The sequence below is a fragment of the Mytilus trossulus genome, chromosome 8 (genome assembly GCF_036588685.1).
Source record: "Mytilus trossulus isolate FHL-02 chromosome 8, PNRI_Mtr1.1.1.hap1, whole genome shotgun sequence".
In the NCBI taxonomy this organism is placed as follows: Eukaryota; Metazoa; Mollusca; class Bivalvia; order Mytilida; family Mytilidae; genus Mytilus; species Mytilus trossulus.
In genome coordinates, this window is record NC_086380.1 from 79201338 (window position 1) to 79223132 (window position 21795).

Below are 21795 nucleotides of genomic sequence, written 5' to 3' on the forward strand. Positions count from 1 at the left end.
TGATGGTCGTTCTTGTAATGGTTAACAATATTGTCAAGTGATGCAATGAATCTCTGAGTTGATCCTTCACAATTTTTTATTACCCAGTATGTATGGGTCTTTACCCCTGCCACTTTATCTGCCAACTCTCTATGCCATAATACTCCATGTTTTTTTTTGCACCTTTTGCTACTTTTTTTATAGATTTCCTTACTTCTTTCCCAGCATGCCATGTGTCAAGGCAGTCTATGACATTGGGTTTGTCTTTCTCTATGAAGGAACTTATGGATGAGTTTCTGTCATGGCTATGACAACGCACATTGACAGTCTTTGATTCTAAGTCTTCATAATGCTTCTTTGTTCCATATAGTTCATGTTTTTGTGAGCACCTTTCAAGTCTCTTAGTAACATGTTGGTAACTGAGTACTTTGTGAGTTTTTTTACCGAGGGCAGTGATATCTGAATTGAAACTATTCTTACGACATGCATGTCGGGCATCTGTCATAATATCTACAGAATTACAGTTCATCTGCACATTTTCCACATTGTTGAATGGTATGGTTTTTGACTTTTCTTCTGCTATAGCGTCAATAATTGACATATCCCTGTAATATTTTACGGATTCACCATATATCTCTGCAATTTTGTTCCGAAATCTTTTACCTGGAATTCCTAATCCACTAAAGTCAGAAAATCTTTCATACTGAATTTTAAAAGAAAAAAGTACATACGAATTTGAAAAGCATTGTAAAACAAATATTCCGGACCGTTTCGCCAAATACAGCTTGCATTATCTATTCCTGGGATAAAACATTCAACGTCAAGAATGTCTTTGTATATCCTCTTGGATATTATAATATGTGAATGATTTATAATTTTTTTAAAACGGCGTATTTGATTAAAAGAATATAAGATTTTCAAAACCGGGTAGTTTATTTGTTAAATTGAAATTCATTGATAATTTAGATATTAAACATTAAGAAACAGCATATAAAAATTCTTCTCTGTGTGATAGTCGTTCAAGGATTCAAAGTAGTGTTTTTTTTATATTGGGGTGTGAATCCATGTGATTTGCACACAGTTGTCCAAAAAGTAGATCGCTACTCCGAGCAAATCACTGCAGATTTTACAGTTAGTATGAGGCAATCAATTGTTTTCAATTAGCCTGGACTATAAATTGATGATACATTACACATTTTATTACTTAGTTTCACGTCTCACGTCATGTTCAGTAAGAGACGAGGAATATCGGATTCGTCTTTTGATATGTACAAAATGAATTGTTAGTTTTGGTTTCAGGGTAACTTGTTTGCTTTATAAATGATTAGCTATATATATGACATGTATGTCATACACATATAAAAAAAAATGGAATAAAACTCAATAATTTCAAAGCGTGCGATATTCTTTTTGCTGGATTAACCTTAATTCAAAACAGTCAATGCTAAAACTTGAAATACCAAGGATATGTACATGATGTAGGATAAGAATATAAAACAGCTTGATAAATTAATTCAACTTTAAAATATACAAAGGGACAAATTTTAGGACGATCTGATATCGTTGGTGTCAGTATCGAAGTTCTGACTACATATATGAAGATATCATTGAGGACTTATAAATTCACTAAAAGCAATACCGATATTGTACAATGTAATACCATTGAAGTAACGTTTCTTCTGATTTCTTACCTGATATATATCTAATTCAGTCGTTCGACGGATAAAAAAATGTTTTGATCTTTAATAATATAGAGTAGTTTGCTTCCTTCTCAAGCATGTTAAATAATGAAGTGTTGTGTGTTACCTTTTGAAACATGTTAAAAGATGCATGTTTGTCTGTTTTCGTCTCAAAAATATTATCAAATGTAACCAGTATATGTAAAGGAAAAGGAGAGAAATAATCCATCAAAAAAAAATTGAGAATGCAAATGGGGAATGTGTCAAAGAGACAACAACCCGACCATAGAAAAACCAACAACAGAAGGTCACCAACAGGTCTTCAGTGTAGCGAGAAATTTCCGCACCCGGAGGCGTCCTTCAGCTTTCCCCTAAACAAATATATACTAGTTCAGTGATAATAAACGCCATACAATTGTATCCTATTTTGGATATACATCATATAATGGAAGAAGTATAATTTGAATTCTAGTATGTAACATTAAATTATCTTGTTTCTTTTGTCTTCTTGCTTTCACAATTTTCTACATTTGAAAATGCCTGTACCAAGTCAGGAATTTGACAGTTCTTGTCCTGGTTTTTTTTATGCGTTTTGTTATTTGATTTTGCCATTTGATTATGGACTTTCCAAATTGATTTTTCCTCTAAGTTCAGTATTTTTGTGATTTTACTGTTTACATGTTGCTGAACGAATTCGATATGCAAATAAGAAAAGAATAAAGGAGAGGCGCACAATTTGTTAATCATCAGCATTGTTTGTAAATAAATTATGCCGTTAGTTTTCTTGTTTGAATTATTTTACATGTGTTATCTTGGGACCAATTATAGCTGACTAAGCTGAATGGGCTTTGCAAATTGTTGAATGCCATACGGTGACCTATATTTGTTAATTTCGGTGTCATTTGGGGTTTTCGAGACTTGTCTTATTGGCAATCATACCACATCTTCTTTTCATATGTCTATTAACAGCTACGGTTATTCTATTTTGATTACTACTAATGAATTTTGAAGAAAAACTCCAACATACTGATCATGTTGGTATTATTTGATGAACATTAGATGTAAAAGAAGCATTTCCCATGTTGTAACAGGAGATCTTAACATCGTTCAAGACCGAGAGTTATAATCATTCCTCAGTAAAGGACCTAAATATCGTCCCCCGTCAATTATTAATTGGAATGAGTGTCTTAATATCATCCACGACTCACTCCATACTTACTGTATGAAATGGATAAAACGGGAAAAAGCTGACAAAAAATCTTTGGACTCTTTTTTTAATTCAGTAATGAAGATAGTTGATATACGTATTCAACATTTTAAAGAACATTTTACTATTAACAATAACCACAATAAATCTATTTCTCGTATCAAAAATATAAACTAAAAGAACTAGCCAAGGAATTTGTTTTTGTCCCGGCCGATGAAGCTGCTAATAATATTATAATTGTTTGACGTAAATTTTACATTGAGGTTCTGAAAAAGGAAATCACCAATTCACCAACATTCTAACTGACTCCATTTTCAAAAAACGAAATCTGTAACAAACAAACTTTTAGCCACTGCTTTACAAGCAGAGCCAAATACAATGAAAGTCCCAACTATGTATTGGCTTCCGAAGCTACACAAAACCCCTTACAAATATAGATTTATTTCGTCTTCAAGCCACTTTTCAACTACTAAATTGTCCATTCTTCTTACCAGCACACTTGGTACAATTAAAAACCTTATAATAAATTGTTCAAATAAGGCTTTCGGAAATAGTGGAATAAATTACTTTTGGAGTGTTGAGAACTCGTTGGAAGTACTTGATAAATTGCATGCTTAACTTGGTGATTTTGAATCTGTTCAAAGTTTTGATTTTTCTACCCTGTATACCACATTGCCTCACATTCTCATTAAGAAAAAATTCACACACCTCATTAAATAGGCATTCAAAAAGTCAGAATGTGAATATATATGTTCAAACTCTTTTAGGTCATTTTTAGTAGCAATAAACAAAAAAACTATGTTAATTGGACATGCTTTGATACTATATATGCCCTTGAATTTTTACTAGATAACATTTTTGTTCGCTTTGGGGATTCCGTATATCGTCAGATTATCGAAATTCCAATGGGGACTAACTGTGCACCACTTATTGCGGACCTCTTTTTGTATTGTTATGAGTTACAATTTATGACAAAAATAAGCAAAGACCCATCAAAACAACATCTGATAGACAAATTTAATAATACTTTTAGATATTTGGATGATATTTTGGCTCTCAATAATGACGACTTCAGTATGTATATTAATGAAATTTATCCTGCTGAACTTACTTTAAATAAAGCTAATACTAACAATGACTACTGCCCTTTCCTCGATCTTGATATCTATATCACTAACGGAAAGCTGAATACTAAAATTTATGATAAAAGGGATGATTTTTCATTTCCTATCGTTAATTACCCGTTTTGAGATGGTGACGTTCCCTTGTCACCATCTTACGGTGTTTATATATCTCAACTTGTACGATTCGCTCTTGTATGTAACAATGTTTTAGATTTTAACGAGAGCAATGTATGTATGACTGAAAAATTATTACACCAGGGTTTTCGATATCACAAACTAGTCAAAACATTTACTAAATTTTATCATCGGTATAAAGACATCATTCGTAAATATAGCTCAACATGCAGACTTCTTATACGTTCCGGTATTTCACATCCAATTCTTTTATGGAAATATTCTTTATAAAGCACAAAGGAGTCAGTATTCACCTCAGAAACTTACAAAACCTTTGAATAGACTTATTTTAATAATTCTGAATCATTATAAATGTATGTCAATGAAAATACCCCCCCCCCTTCTTTTTCTCCAAAAAACAAATGGTCAATGCTCTTCTTCCTATATTTATGAGTTGATGTGATGTTTCTACAGTAGGTCTTTTCATGGCGTCAAATTGCTTTTTCTAACCAAAATAAATAAATAACAAACTTACCAGAACCAAATGTAACTGAACGTTTTGCCTTCGAATTTCCGTTGCTAGATTTGCAAGGGTCATGAAAGGATGACAGCAACTCATTTTGTCTTCTTGTCCAATGCAATCCAACTCCTGTCCATGTTTGCAGCATATGCATTTAAAATTATGTTATGTGAGTCTGAAACCTAGACATGAAAGTGATAGTCTAGCCTCATAAGTCATGTCTAGACTATCTGATCAGGATCAGACTTATCCCAATGGCAGTGGGAATGTCTTAGCCACATGGTTTACTATGTCTTTGTTACACTCTTTCAATGAAAATAAGTTTTTGGCTACACCATTTTCATCAAAAATACCATTATGTTCTATCCTTCTGCACATGTGTTGATTTCCCTCCTTCTGTTATTGACATTAAATCTACCTTTTATTGTGAAGAATTTTACAAAGGGAGATAATTTTAGGTATATTTTTCAGTTTTTCATCTTTTATTCAAATAATCTTATATCAATTTGCAACGAAAATCCCGTTAAGGAATAGTAGTTTGTAGTGAACCATAACGTTTAACAAAATAGTGTTTCAATTTGAGTGACTTTTGAGGTTTTATGGACATTTTCAGTAAAGGCTGAATTCAAATTTTAGAAAAACACATTTATGTCAATAAAAATAAAAACAAAAATAAAGGTTGAAATAAGATCAAAATTACAGTTTATTTTAGTAGAAAGTCTGAATTTTAAGGTAAAACTATTTTTTTTGTCATATAATATATACTTTGAACTATTCAATAAAAAAAAAAAAAAAATGTCCATTTTCAACAACATTTTTCAGCAAATTTGGTACTAAAATAGAATTGCCCTGTTTTCACATATTTTGAGATAAATTGTCATTTTTTTATACATAGAACTATTAGATGTACTTAATACTTTACTAGGAACCCAAAATCAGCTGAAAACTTCACAACCCCTTTCATATTTTTTTTTTTATTTTGCATGGTTTAAGACATCCATTTAAGAAGGGATATAATTACGATAATGTTGTCAAGTCATTAAAGATTGCATATTTTGGCGTTAATATTGAGTCACTGATAAGGTCTTTGCGTCGGAACTAAACACATTTATTCTAAAAACAGTTGTTGGCATGACACGGGTTATGTTCTTCTCATATATGTTATGATGGTATGATACTAAACCCCTAACGGGAATGATTGTGCCTGATGTTCATATGATGAAATCATAATCTTTTAGTCAGTTTAATTGAAGTCTGGAGCTGGCATGTCAGTTAACTGCTAGTAGTCTGTTGTTATTTATGTATTATTGTCATTTTGTTTATTTTCTTTGGTTACATCTTCTGACATCAGACTGGGACTTCTCTTGAACTGAATTTTAATGTGCGTATTGTTATGCGTTTACTTTTCTACATCGGTTAAAGGTATAGGGGGAGGGTTGAGATATCACAAACATGTTTAGCCCCGCAGCACTTTTGCGCCTGTCTCAAGTCAGGAGCCTCTGGCCTTTGTTAGTTTTGCATATTTTTATTTCAGTTTCTTGTGTACAATTTGGAAATTAGTATGGCGTTCATTATCACTGAACTAGTATATATTTGTTCAGGGGCCAGCTGAAGGACGCCTCCGGGTGCAGGAATTTCTTGCTACATTGAAGACCTGTTGGTGACCTTCTACTGTTGTTTTTTTATTTGGTCGGGTTGTTGTCTCTTTGACACATTCCCCATTTTCATTCTCAATTTTATGTTTTTAAATAAAAAAAATATACAAAGACGATTTCATTCCGGTTATAGAGAGAGTATATATTAGAACATTTTATTTAAATTCAAAGAAAAATAATGACAGAAGTAATATATCTAGATTTTATGTTGTGTCTCTAAAATTTTGGCTTTACATGTTATATTTCTTTTGTATGACATACTGACAAGTCATTAATCAGGATCGTCTAATCAGTGCCACATCTATACCTGTAACATAACAAAAGCTTTTAAATTATTTACAAATTGCAGACTCCTCATGATCATTTCAAACTGTAGTGTCCAGATATACGTCTTTCAGAACGTTTAGTTAATCATAACTTGTACATTCGCAACGGACCTATTACGTCAATCTATTTCAGTATGGTCATGATGATAGAGCTTACATATTTATGATAAAATCAGTCATCTTAAATATATTGCCTGTGAATTCAAAAAAAAGTCAATAAACAAAATTAAAAAACGAATGCTTGAAATTCCTGTTTAATTTCAATTTCTTTAGTTGGATAAACAGGATTTTTATATAATTGAATATCAAATGTTGCCCTCTATACGTGTAATTTCGATAGGGTTACAGTCTTATACAGTTTTCACCCGATTAATCATAAACAAACTGATAACATGCAGCATGGTTAGTGTTCTATTACACATGATAAACGATATGGAATGTTCATTGTGAATATATACTTAATGTATCTGTAATATATGTTTAACTGACAGCTCATGTCGTAAGAAATATAAAGTGTGTTACCTCTTTTTGCATGTTTCTGAAATGTGTTTTCTTATTATAATGTGATATAAATATTCAGGAGATACCAAAATTTATAAATGGTGAACCGAAACAGCTCCACAACAATAATTACCAAATACTACAAAAGGTACACAAACAACCGAGATAAACATCGGAGCTTCTAGCCCTGTTTTTAATGAAAAGTTTAAATTTATTTAAGAATTGAATGCTTCTTTTTGTAAATTTATTGAGGTGTAAAAGCATTGACCGAAGTACATTTTGTAAGAAGCGCGGAAGCGCTTCATTCTAAACATGTACGCACGGTCAACGCTTTTGCAACCCTATAAAGTTACAAAAAGAAGCATTCAATTCTTAAACAAATTTATTTTATTGTGGGACCTCGTGTCATCATGAATGATTAAGGTTATTGTATGATGCAATTGCTCACGGAATAGCATGTGATGTGCAATTAGCCAATCAGAATAACGTATTATAATGAAACATACATCTGATGTAATTATTAGAAAATGTACAGATACAATAGAGATATGATATAGGACGGGAGCTACCACAAGTAGAAAATATACATAATCAGCCGCGACATTTATATTATATTAGAGTCAAATCAATCATAATGTCCTTAAGTCTTTCAAATGACTTATATACATTTTACAATAACTAACTCTCAGATCATTAGGTTCTTTATCAGAAGATATCAAAACCAAACAAAATCAGGATTAAGACAAAATTAGCCGATAATGGTAAGCCGATATTCAAATATCGTTTAGTTGATTGTAATAGACAAATCAAAATAAGAAACAAGAACGAAGGGTTTGAATGATCTCGAAAAAAATCGAGCGCAAGTGCAAAGCCGTTTGCGTCAAAGGTATAAGAGTATGCTATGAATGCATCACAGACAATCAAGCTATGAAATTAAATTAGAAAAAACATACTTTAACCACGTACAGGTACGCATACGCAGTCTGTTCGTGGACAAGCGGGCAGTTTCTTTCCAGGTGGGCATCCTCTTCTACATTGCTTACATGGTGCTGAAGATATAATACACAACTATTTAAAGTTTATATATGGATTTATACCATTAAATTAGATTTGTGTTTACATGACTATCACCAAGGTGATGAAAGATATTTGAACAAATGTATTTATGATTTTAATTACAAACACCACTTTAATTATGATATTTGTTTGTAATATCAGTATGTTCTACCATGATTTGCATATGGGTATATAAATTAATAGCAAAACCTGCATGTTAATAATTAATCAAATTTGTCGTTAAAAGCAATCATTCTTTTGTAATCATCGGTCGTTTCTTTCCTGCATTTATCGACTTGAGAGTTTCTTTTGTCGCATTTAACACGAAGAGTGTTCCGAACATTTCTGTTGTTGTTGTTGTTGTTACATGTATTTATTATTCAGTGTTGTAAACTTTTCTCCGTAAATTTCCTTCAGTTTTCGGACGATATCGTAAACGTATAACAACACAAGGCTATATAAAACTGACTCTCAAAAAGGTATATATGTGAAGGGAATTTAGAAAAGAAGTGTCAATATTATTTAAAGCATTATTTTTTAGATTTAATTTCTTTACCCACTTTTACGAAATGCCTCGTTAAGAAATTTTTCTTTCAATAGTCATCCCCTAGCTTTGTAAATAAAAAATTTTGGTGAAATATGTATTATACATGATTATATTGATACAATTCAACAGAATATACAACACAGAATCAAAATGTTACCTCGTTCATACAAATTGTTTCTTTTGCCTCCGACTGAAATAGAAAAGAAATGTTGAATGCGACTATACAATTATTCCATCACAAACTAAACAGATTAACAAACTCCAATTATACCCTATTTGAGACTATCACACTCAAAATAGGACAGCAATCCTTTTAGGTTTTCCAAGAGTTAAAGTATGGCATACGTCTGTTTGCACGTCTTTCAACATAGATTAATACATTAATATATTATAAAAAAAACCCACCATAGTGTAACATCATATAGAAGTGTCCAGTGAAAGCAATTAAACTATCAAAAAAGTCGAATGCCACCTCTACAAAACATTTACCTTTTACATTGAGTAATTCATATATATCACGGTCATTTATTTCTTAGAAGATGCATTTTTATATGTAAAATTGTTCAAAAAAATATGCCGATAATTCTTTTATTTAATTTTATGGGTGTTTAGTTAATGTTAAGTACGAGTTAGAAATTCCTCAAAATGATTTGGATCGTTTGTCTGCATTACAGAAAGGAATCGAAATCACAACAATATACATTTTGTGGGAATAAAGATCGCACGCCATTTGACATAGACGCTTAACACAGATTTTTGTCATTTAAGGAATGACTGTAATATTTTTTTCTGTCTATGAAGAAATTACATAAGAAATTTGGTGCACACTGAATTTATTATAATTTAATTCCAATTTCCATTTTAAACAGTACAAAACCATGAAAAAACGTTGATGATGTCCCGGTCACATGTCTAAAGTATGTTTATGGGCTCATAACAAAATAACGTCAGCCATTCAGAAGACGCGTTGCATCCAAAATTAAAGTATATCAGAATATCATAAAAATAAGAAGTTGAAAAGACAAATGTTCATTTGATATATTTTACTATTTTACCAAAAAAATTATCGGGACAAAGATGTAAACTATTTTACAGAGACAATTTACACACATCAAAATTTCAATAATGTTCAACAACAGGGTGAAAGCAGTGTCAGTATAATATAATCAACTACAAATGAATGCAAACACTTTCACCAAGTTTCAAAGTTTTTGTCAAATATTTTTAGAGGAGTTAGGTTTGGGTGGGCATTATTACACCTTTTAAGAAAAATTCACTAAACAACTTTATATAAAACAACTCCGGATGCAAACCGTAGCATTAACTGTTCAAGAAAGCTTTATGTACAATAAGTTCGGAGGAATAACGTTCACAAATGGTTTATCACAAAACTCAAAAAGAAACTAATAGTCAAAGCCTCATAACTCCTTTAAGATACATGCAGAATCACATCGACAAAACAATATGATCGACTTTCTGACTCAGCAAATTATCATTCGAAGCATTGGAACCTTTGATAAAAAAAGAATAAGAGAATTTTTTTATTTTTTTTTTACTTTTTTTTTCAATTTTGTTAACTTCGTTAATTTGGTTGTAATATGAAAATAAAATAAAATGTTAAAGTCTTGATACTCCCGTATTATAGTAAAAAGGTAAAAAAAAAACAGAAGGTTAAAGGCAATATGACGACACTGATCCTTCTGATTATAAACTGCCACTGATAATGAGTGTGTTCGGCTGGAAAAACAGATGAAGACCCCTATCAAAGACAAGGAATGGAAAATGTTTACGACTTCTGGCTCCTTTAAATGTGATAGCCGCTTCTTGTGCCCCCTTTTCAATTTTAAATGTGCAAGGGAGAGGGGATTACATTACTTGTTTAATTACTTCAATTCGGTGTCCGTTTTCTAGCTTATGGATCGGATTTTGTGTAAATTAAATCCATGAATACGCTCACCTGGTACACAGTCACAAACCACATTTGAACCGTCTGCAGGTGTACAATCCCGGATTCTTTGACCAGGTGGGCATCCTTTTCTACATTGCTTACATGGTGCTGAAAATTAAGTTTGGTAAATATCATTGATATATAAATGTTTTTTTGCCAATTTCATAGATGGAAAACGAGCTTTTTGTTTCAAAATGATTGTCACTTTCAACATGATTTAACGCTATTGTTAAATAGTTTTTAATCACATTACCAAATATTTATTTTTCACACTTAACTCATAATGTTTAGATATGACTGATACTTTTTTCATTAAACAGGTTTTTGTACATTGTTGGCAACCATGCACTGTTTTGTTATTCATTTGAATGTTTTTACATTTGACAGATTAAAACAGAAAAGGATTGCATATTCAAAGTTTGCTCGTATTTCAACTAGTCATATGCTCCGTCTTCTTGTACATTTTATATTGCAACTTATCACCGGAGAATACCCTTCACTAACTTATGTTCATCGGACATTTTTGTTGTGATTTGTATCTTGGATTTTTAGGACTGCTACCGTATCGTTATGTGCAAAATATAGAATATTATAGTTTGAAGAACTAAAATACCTTCTCGCTTCCGTTCGGACATTTTCCCTTGTCAATATTGATCTCTCTCACCATTTGCCAGAAAATGATAGAAAGATATCTGCATGGAAGAATAATCTAGTATGAATGAACTTAATTTCAAAACATCTGATTCTGAATCTTACCTCGTTCAACCAAATTGTTTCTTTTGCCGTCAACTGAAAAGAAAACGATTTAAAAAAGTATAAATATTCAATAAAAACGTTTTTGTCAAAAATTCCTAAACATGTTTAGAAAAAAAATCAAATATTCCATTAAACAGACGTGTAGTTAAAACTCAGTTTAATTGAAGGCTGGAGCTGGCATGTCAGTTAACAGCTAGTAGTCTGTTGTTATTTATGTATTATTGTCATTTTGTTTATTTTCTTTGGTTACATCTTCTGACATCAGACTCGGACTTCTCTTGAACTGAATTTTAATGTGCGTATTGTTATGCGTTTACTTTTCTACATTGGTTAGTCTTGTATTATTTTAATTTTAGTTTCTTGCGTACAATTTGGAAATTAGTATGGCGTTCATCATCACTGAGCTAGTATATATTTGTTTAGGGGCCAGCTGAAGGACGCCTCCGGGTGCGGGAATTTTTCGCTACATTGAAGACATGTTGTTGAAATTCTGCTGTTGTTATTTTTTATTTTGGTCGGGTTGTTGTGTCTTTGACACATTCCCCATTTCCATTCTCAATTTTAGATAAGTATGTGTGCAATTCGTGTATTCATTTTAGATCGGTTGGCACACGGTTCAAAATCCTTTATCTGTGTTTCAGTATTGATTCAAAATCAAGTAAGTGAAACTATGTAATATACAAGGACACATTTACAGAAAATATGCTAAATAAAAGCGTGTGCTTGTTTTTGAAATAAACTATGGTGACCAACTGTCAGAAAAAGTTTAATTTGGAGGCGGTATATTCTGGTCCACTACCATGACTGCAAATAAGTTTTCTGGGAGGACTTATGTTTACTAGATGACACCAGTACAATTCCTAATCAAAACAAAAATCCTTCGAGTCACGTCAAAAAGGTCATATCAACACTTGATAGCAAAACGTAATATATAATATACAAGAAAACGAGAACTTTGTTTGTATACAGTTGAAAAAAGATTTTTTCAACAAGTAGTTGTTTAAAAAATCCTTCCGTAAATATCAAGGTCACAAAACTCTCGTACCAATGTCGATTAAAAATAGTAGTATTTTATATAAAACTAACACATCGGTAAACATAAGTATTCAAAAAGAGCTTATGGAAAACTATAGCAGATGAGATATGTTAACAATTATTTATGATGCCAAAGAGTGACTTGAAAGTAATAACATGGTCACTTCTAGTCTTTTTCCGATCGACTTGTCAAATAATGGCAACAGTAGTATACTGCTGTTCAAAACTCGTAAATATAAATCAAAGTGTGTCGTCCGTTCGGCTGTAGAATGTTGAACGTTAAATCCAATGACTTTTGTTGAAACGTTGTAACGCTTTCTGCATGTTGAGAACCATAGCAACGACTAATTGAGAGGACTGCAAGATGCCTGTTGGAAGGTTTAATGTCTATCCCTGTCCAATATACCTAAATATTTTCAAGACCTGAAATCGAGTTGTCCTCTAAAATTGGACCTAATTATCGTATTTGTTGTTCGTTTGTTCTCGTTCGTAATATTCTTTAAGATTTGCGTCGGGTCGTCAAGCAATCAACAATCATCAGTCAATAAAATGTTTTTTTAGATATTCAAGGTCTTATCAACCAAAAAGCTAACTTTACTGCATGCGTGTGTTTGGTAAACAAGCTATAGAGGCATTTCTCATATACAATGTCAAATTAAATAATAGAACACATTGGTTAGAAAGAGTTCTATTACTTCCGATGAGTAAACCAATATTGCTGCGAATAGATATGTTTCGAGCGGATTGAAGAATTAATATTATTATCATTGACCACAAGTGGAACCCTTGTGCGCCTGCTGACATCCTTTGATACGAGAGCCATTTTCTTGTTCATTTTTCAGATCTGAATATTTGGGGGAGGGGTTCATTACATCACATGTTTTCTTGTTTCATTTGAAATTCCATAGCCTGGTTAAGGAATATTATGCCCTGTGAAGGAATCCAATATATCTGCACTTACCTGGTACGCAGTCACAAACCACATTTGAACCGTCTGCAGGTGTACAATCACGGATTCTCTGGCCGGCTGGGCATCCTCTTCTGCATTGTTTACATGGTGCTAAAAATCAAATTTGTTAAATTTTATCGATATGAAAATCTAATTGAGACTTTAGTTAACATGGTTAAGACGAGAAATATAAGACAAATTATTTTGTACATTTTGGTAGCAATGATGCACGAGTATGTGATACCTGTCAATGATATAACACTTGACAGATTAATAGATAATTTGATTCAAAATATTCAATGTTTGTTCAATAAAACAATACTTCAACCTGTTAAAGGCTTCTCTCGTCTTTTCTTCACTTAGGACATTTCGGAATGCAACTTATCCCGGGAGATACGCTTTCATATATCTATGATCACCATTATATTGGGAAGTTGATGTTTTTGTGTGTTTGGAGACTGCTATTTTGTTTCTATTATTGCGTGTTGCTTTCTAGTTTATAGGTTTAAAGATCGCATTCTTACTTTATTTTTTATCAGGTAGGAATCTATAATGCTAATTTAACGATGAGGGCTATATTTAACTTTCAAGATTGTCTATACGGATGTGCTTTATCAAACTGTATACGATTAGGATTTCGGATTGGGCAATCTCCGATATTGTTTGTTTTGTTGATCTCATAACGCCATTATCCCGTGCTAGGTTGTGCTCCTACTCCCTTCATTAAATGACATTGGGTCGGTACCGTTGAAATTAAAATTAACATAAATTTATCAAACCCACTTCCATGACTTCAAACCTACCTCGTTCAAAAAGACCGTCTCTTTTGCCTGCAAAAAAAAGCAAAACCCATCTTTATTAAAAAAACAAAAACAGAATTCTGCATTATATAATTACAATATGGTAACATATCATAGTTTATAACATATGATCACCTTCTTTGGCGATGGAAAAAGATACAGAATGCGAAAACTAGTGCCACATTAAGTCTATTAACTTATACATTATCTACACATATCTTGCTGCACACAGTGACAATTCGGATATATTAGAGAACACCATCGTAAACACATTAATTACAAATGAGTGTTTTCACAGATATGTATGTCATATATCTGCGCTGATCCACTATTAAGTCGCTACTAATGTATGATGTACCCTGTCTTTTGTTTTTGTCATCCTCTTGTTTTGTAGTTAACGTATTGTGTGGAGTACTTGATGAATAACTTTGAAAAACAGTGATTGGCCGTCTTTTGACTTTCAAAAACTTCCAGAAAAACGCTTTAATGTTGAAACTTATTCAAAAGTCCAGAAAGTCCTTTGATTTGAATATGTGTCTCAGTTTATTTTAATATTTCTACAAATTTACCATCTTTTACGCATTCTGTGCAGCTAGGGCATCCACCTTCCATTTTTGGTGAAGATCCTGCTCCACATTCCAGAAAGCAAGCAACACATCCTACTAAAATTACAAGATACAAAATGGATATTACATTCATCTGTCTGATGACTATGGTAAGAATGGGCATACTGCATTCATATTAAGAATCATTATATAAAAGTAAAATATCAAAACAGTGTTTAACTACATACACACGTTGTTTAAGATATAATCTATAATACATGTAGTTTATGAGTTAAAATAAACATAAACCATATCTTCATTGTACTCATATATAAGATATCCATGATATATTTTAATACGAACATGCCGGTCTCAAGTCAGGAATATAACATTTTGTGTGATGTGTCATTGTGGTTTTGCTAATTTATATGATACCTAAATGATATACTTACCATCTCTTTTAACTGCAAAAATGAAAATACATCATAACAGATTACAACCATGAAATCATGTACAGGCACATCGTACCCTTCTCTACCGTTGACAAAATTTTATATCAATAGATATAGGAAAATGTGGTGTGAGTGCCAATGAGACAACTCTCCATCCAAATAACAATTTAAAAATTAAACCATTATAGGTTAAAGTACGGCCTTCAACACGGAGCCTTGGCTCACACCGAACAACAAGCTATAAAGGGCCCCAAAATTACTAGTGTAAAACCATTCAAACGGGCACATATTACCCTTCTCTACCGTTGACAAAATTTTATATCAAGCATTTAAAACAATTATTTACCAGGTATCTAACTAGTCAGACCCACAAATGTAAATACATTCTAGATAAATATGATAGTATATTTTACAAGAAAAACGACATTTTCTTTGCTTACTTACTCATTTAAAATGTATGTTAACTCTTTATAAAAACACATTTAAGTGTTCCCAAAATAAATCCTGTACAGACAATTTCTACTTTTCCCTACCATTAACAAAATTCAGATACCGGACATTATTTGCGAATTTATATAATACTATGATAAATTAACTGATAGAAACGATCTGTTTCGGGCTATATCACAAGCTTTAGGAGTTTTGAATTGTCGTTGAAAATTAATGTTTACACCATAATATTGTTAATGATCCCTGTACACGAAGCTGCCATATACTGTTAATAAGGAAAAGAAATAACAAACTTTAAAAAAAAAAGTTTTTTACGAAATTTCATAAGGGAATTGTTCTCGTAGGCTTTGTACTATGCAACTTTTATTACGTAATACACGAAGTAACTACATGTTACTTAAATTCAGAAATCAGAAAACTTGATAGTAAAAATCTCAAACATCCGTGCATTACAGTCTGCTACTTCACTGTATAAATTGTTTTTCATAATACCTGTACCTAACTGTTGTCGAAAAATATGTGTTACATTTTGTAATTATGTATCTGAATTGAACTTGTCAGAATCTAAAGGAGTATGGGTTAATTCATTGTTTGTACAATAAAATGAAAATAACGTTACGTCATTGAGTGAATTTCCATTCTGTGGAACGTTTTATACAAATCACAGAGTTTTGCGGTACGTTTTTGAGACATTTACCATAACATTGAGAATGTAAATGGGGACTTTGTCAAAGAGACAACAACACTACCATAGAAAAACAACAACAGAAGGTCACGAACAGGTCTTCAATGTAGTGAGAAATTCCCGCATCCGGAGGCGTCCTTCAGCTTAAGGCATGAATGCATTAGATTCTGAATAGGCGAATAACTAACCATCTGGCACGCATACTGAACAGCTTGGGCATCCATTTAATATTTGTGGAGATGATCCCTTGTCACATTCCAGAAAACACATAGGACATGCTACTACAAAAATAAAATAAAGAGTGGATATTACTCATCTTCGTGGTGTAAAATGGGTGCATATTATATTCTATATTTAATAAACTGTGATTAATTCATATCAAGCCATAGCTGCAAGTTTATACGGTTGAAGATGAGGAAAACAAATACACTCCCTGTAACGTAAAAGTATGCTATTTTTGCAATTGCAGAATCTATATTTCATTTTATCAACTAATCTCTTAAAAAAAGACCAACTTGAGGATTTTTATTTTAAAAAAAGCTATATTGTGTAACGATTGAACATTGTTCGTATTAAAAACAACCCGACCAAAGTGCACATAACAGTCGAATGACACTAAAGGCCTGCCATGCAGCGAGGAAATTTCGCATCCAGAGGTGTGCTTCGGCTACATATGCATTGGAATATACATTTGTAATAATGTCTGACATTATTTTTCTGATGTTACCGCGAAATTATACAATATCTTCTACATAGCAAGTACAAAGTTGGTTTCAATACGATTAAAATACAGATCCAAGATTCACAGTGTGTTTACAAGGATTAGGCAACACCACCTTATACTTTCTTGTTTTTTTTTGTTATTATTTAACTGTGAAGGCAACCTTTCATTTTGAAGGTGTCTAGCATTAGCGTCAACAGCTGATCCCGTAGTTATTGGTCGAACTTGATATTCTTGTTTTGAATCAAACATTTTATTAAGCAAAAGGTCAGTATCAACATTGTATTTCCCTGGTTAGTTATTTTAAATTAAAACTTTCCAAAACATGTGCAGAACTTATCTTTGTTTCAAATAAAGAAATACTTGACAATAAAATGAAATGAAAATGAAAATGAAAATAACGTTACGTCATTGAGTGAATTTTCATTCTGTGGAACGTTTTAAACACGTTACATATATCCTGTCGAATCTTACAGAAATTATTTGCAAATCATTTCATAGAATATAAGATAATACTGACAGTTAAAGAATCAAATATGCACACCTTGTTCACCGGTGTACTAGCTTTAGTAACGATTTAACCTCAAGTTTCACAAACAAAAAAACACGGTAACACCAACAAAAAAGCATGGGGCTTTGGAACACAAAATATATAGTTTTTAAGTACATACATTTTTAACTGCAAGGAAATGTATGATCATTTTCGACAGCTGTCAAATGTAATGGAAAATTTAATTGGTTATCAAAGGTACCAGAATTATTATTTACTACGGCAAAGGCGCGTTTTATCTACATAAGACTCATCAGATCAAAACAGTTACAATAACATGATTCAAGACACCTAATTTCAAGTATATTTGTAGTAGCAATCAGAATGTACAAAATGTACGAGACTACATAATTGATGTACATTTACATATAACAATATAACATCTCCTAATCCAGATCGCTATGAAATATATAATCGATTTAAATATATATTTTTAAGATGAAAACCATATTTTATTTGTTTAGTACTAATTCATTAAATACTTATGCTTACTAGGTTCAGAGGTTCTTTTCGCTGCAAAAATAAAAAAAATATAAGTGCATCAACATGTTGTGCTCTTAAAGGAAAGTAAATGATAATGATAACTATTTAATTACAGGAAACTATTCAGCAACTGTTATAGAAAAGTTTTGTTTTACACATGGGAACGAATGGAAAATAAAACAACAAATGTCAACGCTCTTTCAGTTCAATTATCTGAAACGTTTCCTTATGCTTTGGTTTTGTTGTATAGCAATGTAACGATCCTGTATATCTCGGCAGCACACTCGAATGTTAATGAGCTTGCAATTAACAATCACTGGAGGAAATATCATGTGTTGATAATATGTTACAGATGTTTATCACATAGTTTGTACTGATATGTACGTTTTTGCATGTCCAATAATAGCTGGAAGTCAAGGCTGGTTATCAGCCCTCGGGGCCGATATCGATATCTGCCCTCGAAATCCATATCAAGCTCTCGAGTTTAACTTCCGGTAACCTGTCAATCAAGTACTATTTGTAAACAAGTTGAACACAATGAAAAGAAATTTAAAAAGTTACGAATCTGTTGTAGTAGAAAAAAGTAGAAATCAATAGTGAAAATCAGAAAAATCAGTAAAATTTTGACGTCATAAAGAATTTAAAAAATATATGACGCCACACTGGAATGAGTAGCGATATAGGATTCTTCCTTAGCATTTTTTAACATTTGAAATGTAACACTTTAAAGCCGTTTAATATTTGCAATTCTTAGAATTAATATATTTATTGTTAATTATTTCTGAAACTTTTCACAAAACGTTGTTTACTTACTGTGATACGAACTTTTTTTTAACTCACAGTGATACATTTTTTTTTTTGGGGGGTTAAATGTTTTTTTGACTTTTGATGAAATATCAAACATAATTTGGTGTAAGCTATTTACTTTCTCTTGCTTGAAAATATGTGATAAATAGATTATTGATATATGGTCCATGGTATCAGCCCACCACCCATATCAAGCCCTCGGGCTAAAGCCCTCTGGCTTGATATGTGAGTCTAGGGCTGATACCAGGGCCATATGGAAAATGCCATGTAATAATCTATAATTATTCAATACAAAGAGCATACTACACTTAGTTTAATATAAAAAGCATGTGTTGGTTCAATATTTTCGATATCATTAAAAATCCAACGTAGTGTATATCACTTTATAATGAGCAATCATAGATTTAGTTATAATATTTTGTAAAAATATTGATAAAAAGGAAATATAAATGTAAAGCATTTGCACTAGTCCTAAGTCAGGAATCTGATGTACAGTAGTTGTCGTTTGTTTATGTAATATATACGCGTTTCTCGTTTCTCGTTTTGATTATATATATTAGACGTTGGATTTTCCGTTTGAATGGTTTTACACTAGTAATTTTGGGGCCCTTTATAGCTTGTTGTTCGGTGTGAGCCAAGGCTCCGTGTTGAAGGCCGTACTTTAACCTATAATGGTTTACTTTTTAAATTGTTATTTAGATGGAGAGTTGTCTCATTGGCACTAACACCACATCTTCCTATATCTATCTACTGACATAGGCTGTTATTTAAATCCAACAACGACCACATTTTCAAAAATTACCTCTGTGTGTGATGAGCAGTTGACAAATAACCCTTGTTCCTGGAAATGTGTCAATTTTTGAAATTGTTGTTTATAATAATACTCAACAAAGACTTACCATTGGTGACGCATTCTGTACAACTTGGACATCCATTTACCATTTTTGGTGAGGATCCTTCCCCACAGTCCAGATGGCACATAGCACATGCATCTTCAAACATAAATTTATAACTACTTTAAACTTTCACATAATGTGTTCTTACTTAACAAATTATTCCTTGACAAAGACAAGAACATTCCCGCAAAGGTAAAAGTTAATGAGCTTACAGATACAAAAAGACATATGTCTACACAGTCTTATGTAAGGAATCCATGACATTATTTACCAAATAACCGCTAAAAAGATATAGATGTTTGAAGTAAAAGTTCGACTAATGAACCACATCTTCTTTTTTACATCAAAATAATGTGTTCGTAAAATGGCTAGTATGCAATTTGAATTTCTTCTTTAAATGATGTCCCACTTTTATAATATTAACTGATATTAAGTCTTTTGAAGACGAAATGCGCGTCTGGCATAAAACAAATCTTAATCCTTGTTTTTATTATAAGTTCGTCGATATTCAGATTGATTACTGGTTGGTTGTTTAACGTCCATATATATATATAATGCACTTTTAGGACAAGAACAAGTGAACACTAAATACAAAAGTGTCTTTCTGTATTAGAAGCCGTCAGATATAAAAGTCTGTGAATTATATAGTGCCACAAGAAAATGAGGGTTTAACGGTTAGATATTTTGCCTTGAGTAAACATGGAAAAGCCCCATTCTGACCGAACGTGACTGCTTACGTGTACTGTGTACAAATAAACACGCGGAGAATTAAGAAGTCATTGTCTTAGAAGGAAACACCACAGTTGTATGCATTTAAAATTATTTTGGCAATGGTTCTATTACCAGACGGAAACAGACCTATAGTGACCATAGTGCTATTCCTTGCCTACCCGTAGGCGATTCTTACAAGATTCTCATATCAACATATAGTATATACAGTAAATAAAAAAAAAAATGTAAGCATTCAAACTATCCAGGCGTGAATTAGTTTTAAAATAAACTGATGCAGTTATTTAATTTGATTATATGAAATCAGAAGTATGTAGCTTTAACACACTAATGAGGTTGATTAAAATATTAGTTATAATTTTAATATATTGATGCAACATATAAACAAATGAGATTCATCAGCCAAGTGCAGCAATCTAGGTAAAATGTTATAATGGAATGTTAACAGCTTATTGTGCATGTCTTGTAAATAAATTTCTGCTGTTTATTGTGCATTATGGTTTCTAAATTAAAACCAATAGTCATATGCATTTAAATGTTTCTAATATACAATGATATATGACATATACAATAAAAAACATAAAGATATAAAGTATTTCAAGATATATATACAACATTGTCTTTACTTCTAAGCATGATAAACTTATTTGATACATGAACAGCATAATTATTTAAGCTTACCAGCTCTTTTTGCTGCAAAAAATACATAAACAGCATAAACATATTATAATCTTTATATTGTGCACAGAAAAGATACCTTGCATTTTTACCGAACGTTAACAACTCTTGTATGTGTGAAAGAAATAGAAAATAATACTGAACTGCAAGGCACATTCCAAAAGGGGATATAAATTAAAAAAAAATCCAACGTTATCAATCAACGAAACAAATGACAATTATTTGCAATATATTTCTGTTCGAATGTAAAGTACAACGTCCCTGAATTACTGTTACTAAAATACAATCCAACAATTTAAAACTATAAACTTTAATGTGAATATACAATTATATTAATTTTATTAACTATAGATATAATGTCTATCAAAAATAAAATCAGTGTATATAGTACTATTCACTACTTAAACAATATTGCACAATGTATTTTTTCGGGTACAAAGTTATTTGTGTGCAACGAATCGGAAAAAAATATACCCTAGCGTGAAATAAGGTATTTTGTACATTAAGGCCGTTTGTTTTCTCTATGAATTGTTTCGATTGTCATTTGGGGGTCGTTTGTAGCTGAATTTGCGGTATGGGCTTCGTTCATTGATGAATGCCATA

General features: G+C 31.8%; 1 protein-coding gene across 1 annotated transcript; it reads right to left on the reverse strand.

Annotated features, from left to right (window-relative positions):
* Window positions 1-6466: 6466 nt before the first annotated feature.
* On the reverse strand, window positions 6467-19891 carry LOC134728056 (proprotein convertase subtilisin/kexin type 5-like). The gene is made up of 12 exons (XM_063592455.1): window positions 19789-19891; window positions 18092-18112; window positions 16517-16609; window positions 15194-15208; window positions 14766-14858; window positions 14200-14226; window positions 13409-13507; window positions 11413-11445; window positions 10666-10764; window positions 8866-8898; window positions 8072-8154; window positions 6467-6585 (listed from the first exon to the last, which is right to left on the reverse strand). The coding sequence occupies exons 1-12, from the start codon at window positions 19889-19891 to the stop codon at window positions 6580-6582; spliced, it is 705 nt and encodes a 234-aa protein (XP_063448525.1). The 3' UTR covers window positions 6467-6579.
* Between the last annotated feature and the right edge of the window lie 1904 nt (window positions 19892-21795).

Coding starts and splice junctions, on each gene's coding strand:
- LOC134728056 (XM_063592455.1), bottom strand. CDS start 19,891: ATGTTTGAAGATGCATGTGCTATGTGCCATCTGGACTGTGGGGAAGGA. Junction 18,113..19,788: donor TACAGAATGCGTCACCAATG/GTAAGTCTTTGT, acceptor TTATTTTTGCAG/CGAAAAGAACCTCTGAACCT. Junction 16,610..18,091: donor GAAAAGAACCTCTGAACCTA/GTAAGCATAAGT, acceptor TTATTTTTGTAG/TAGCATGTCCTATGTGTTTT.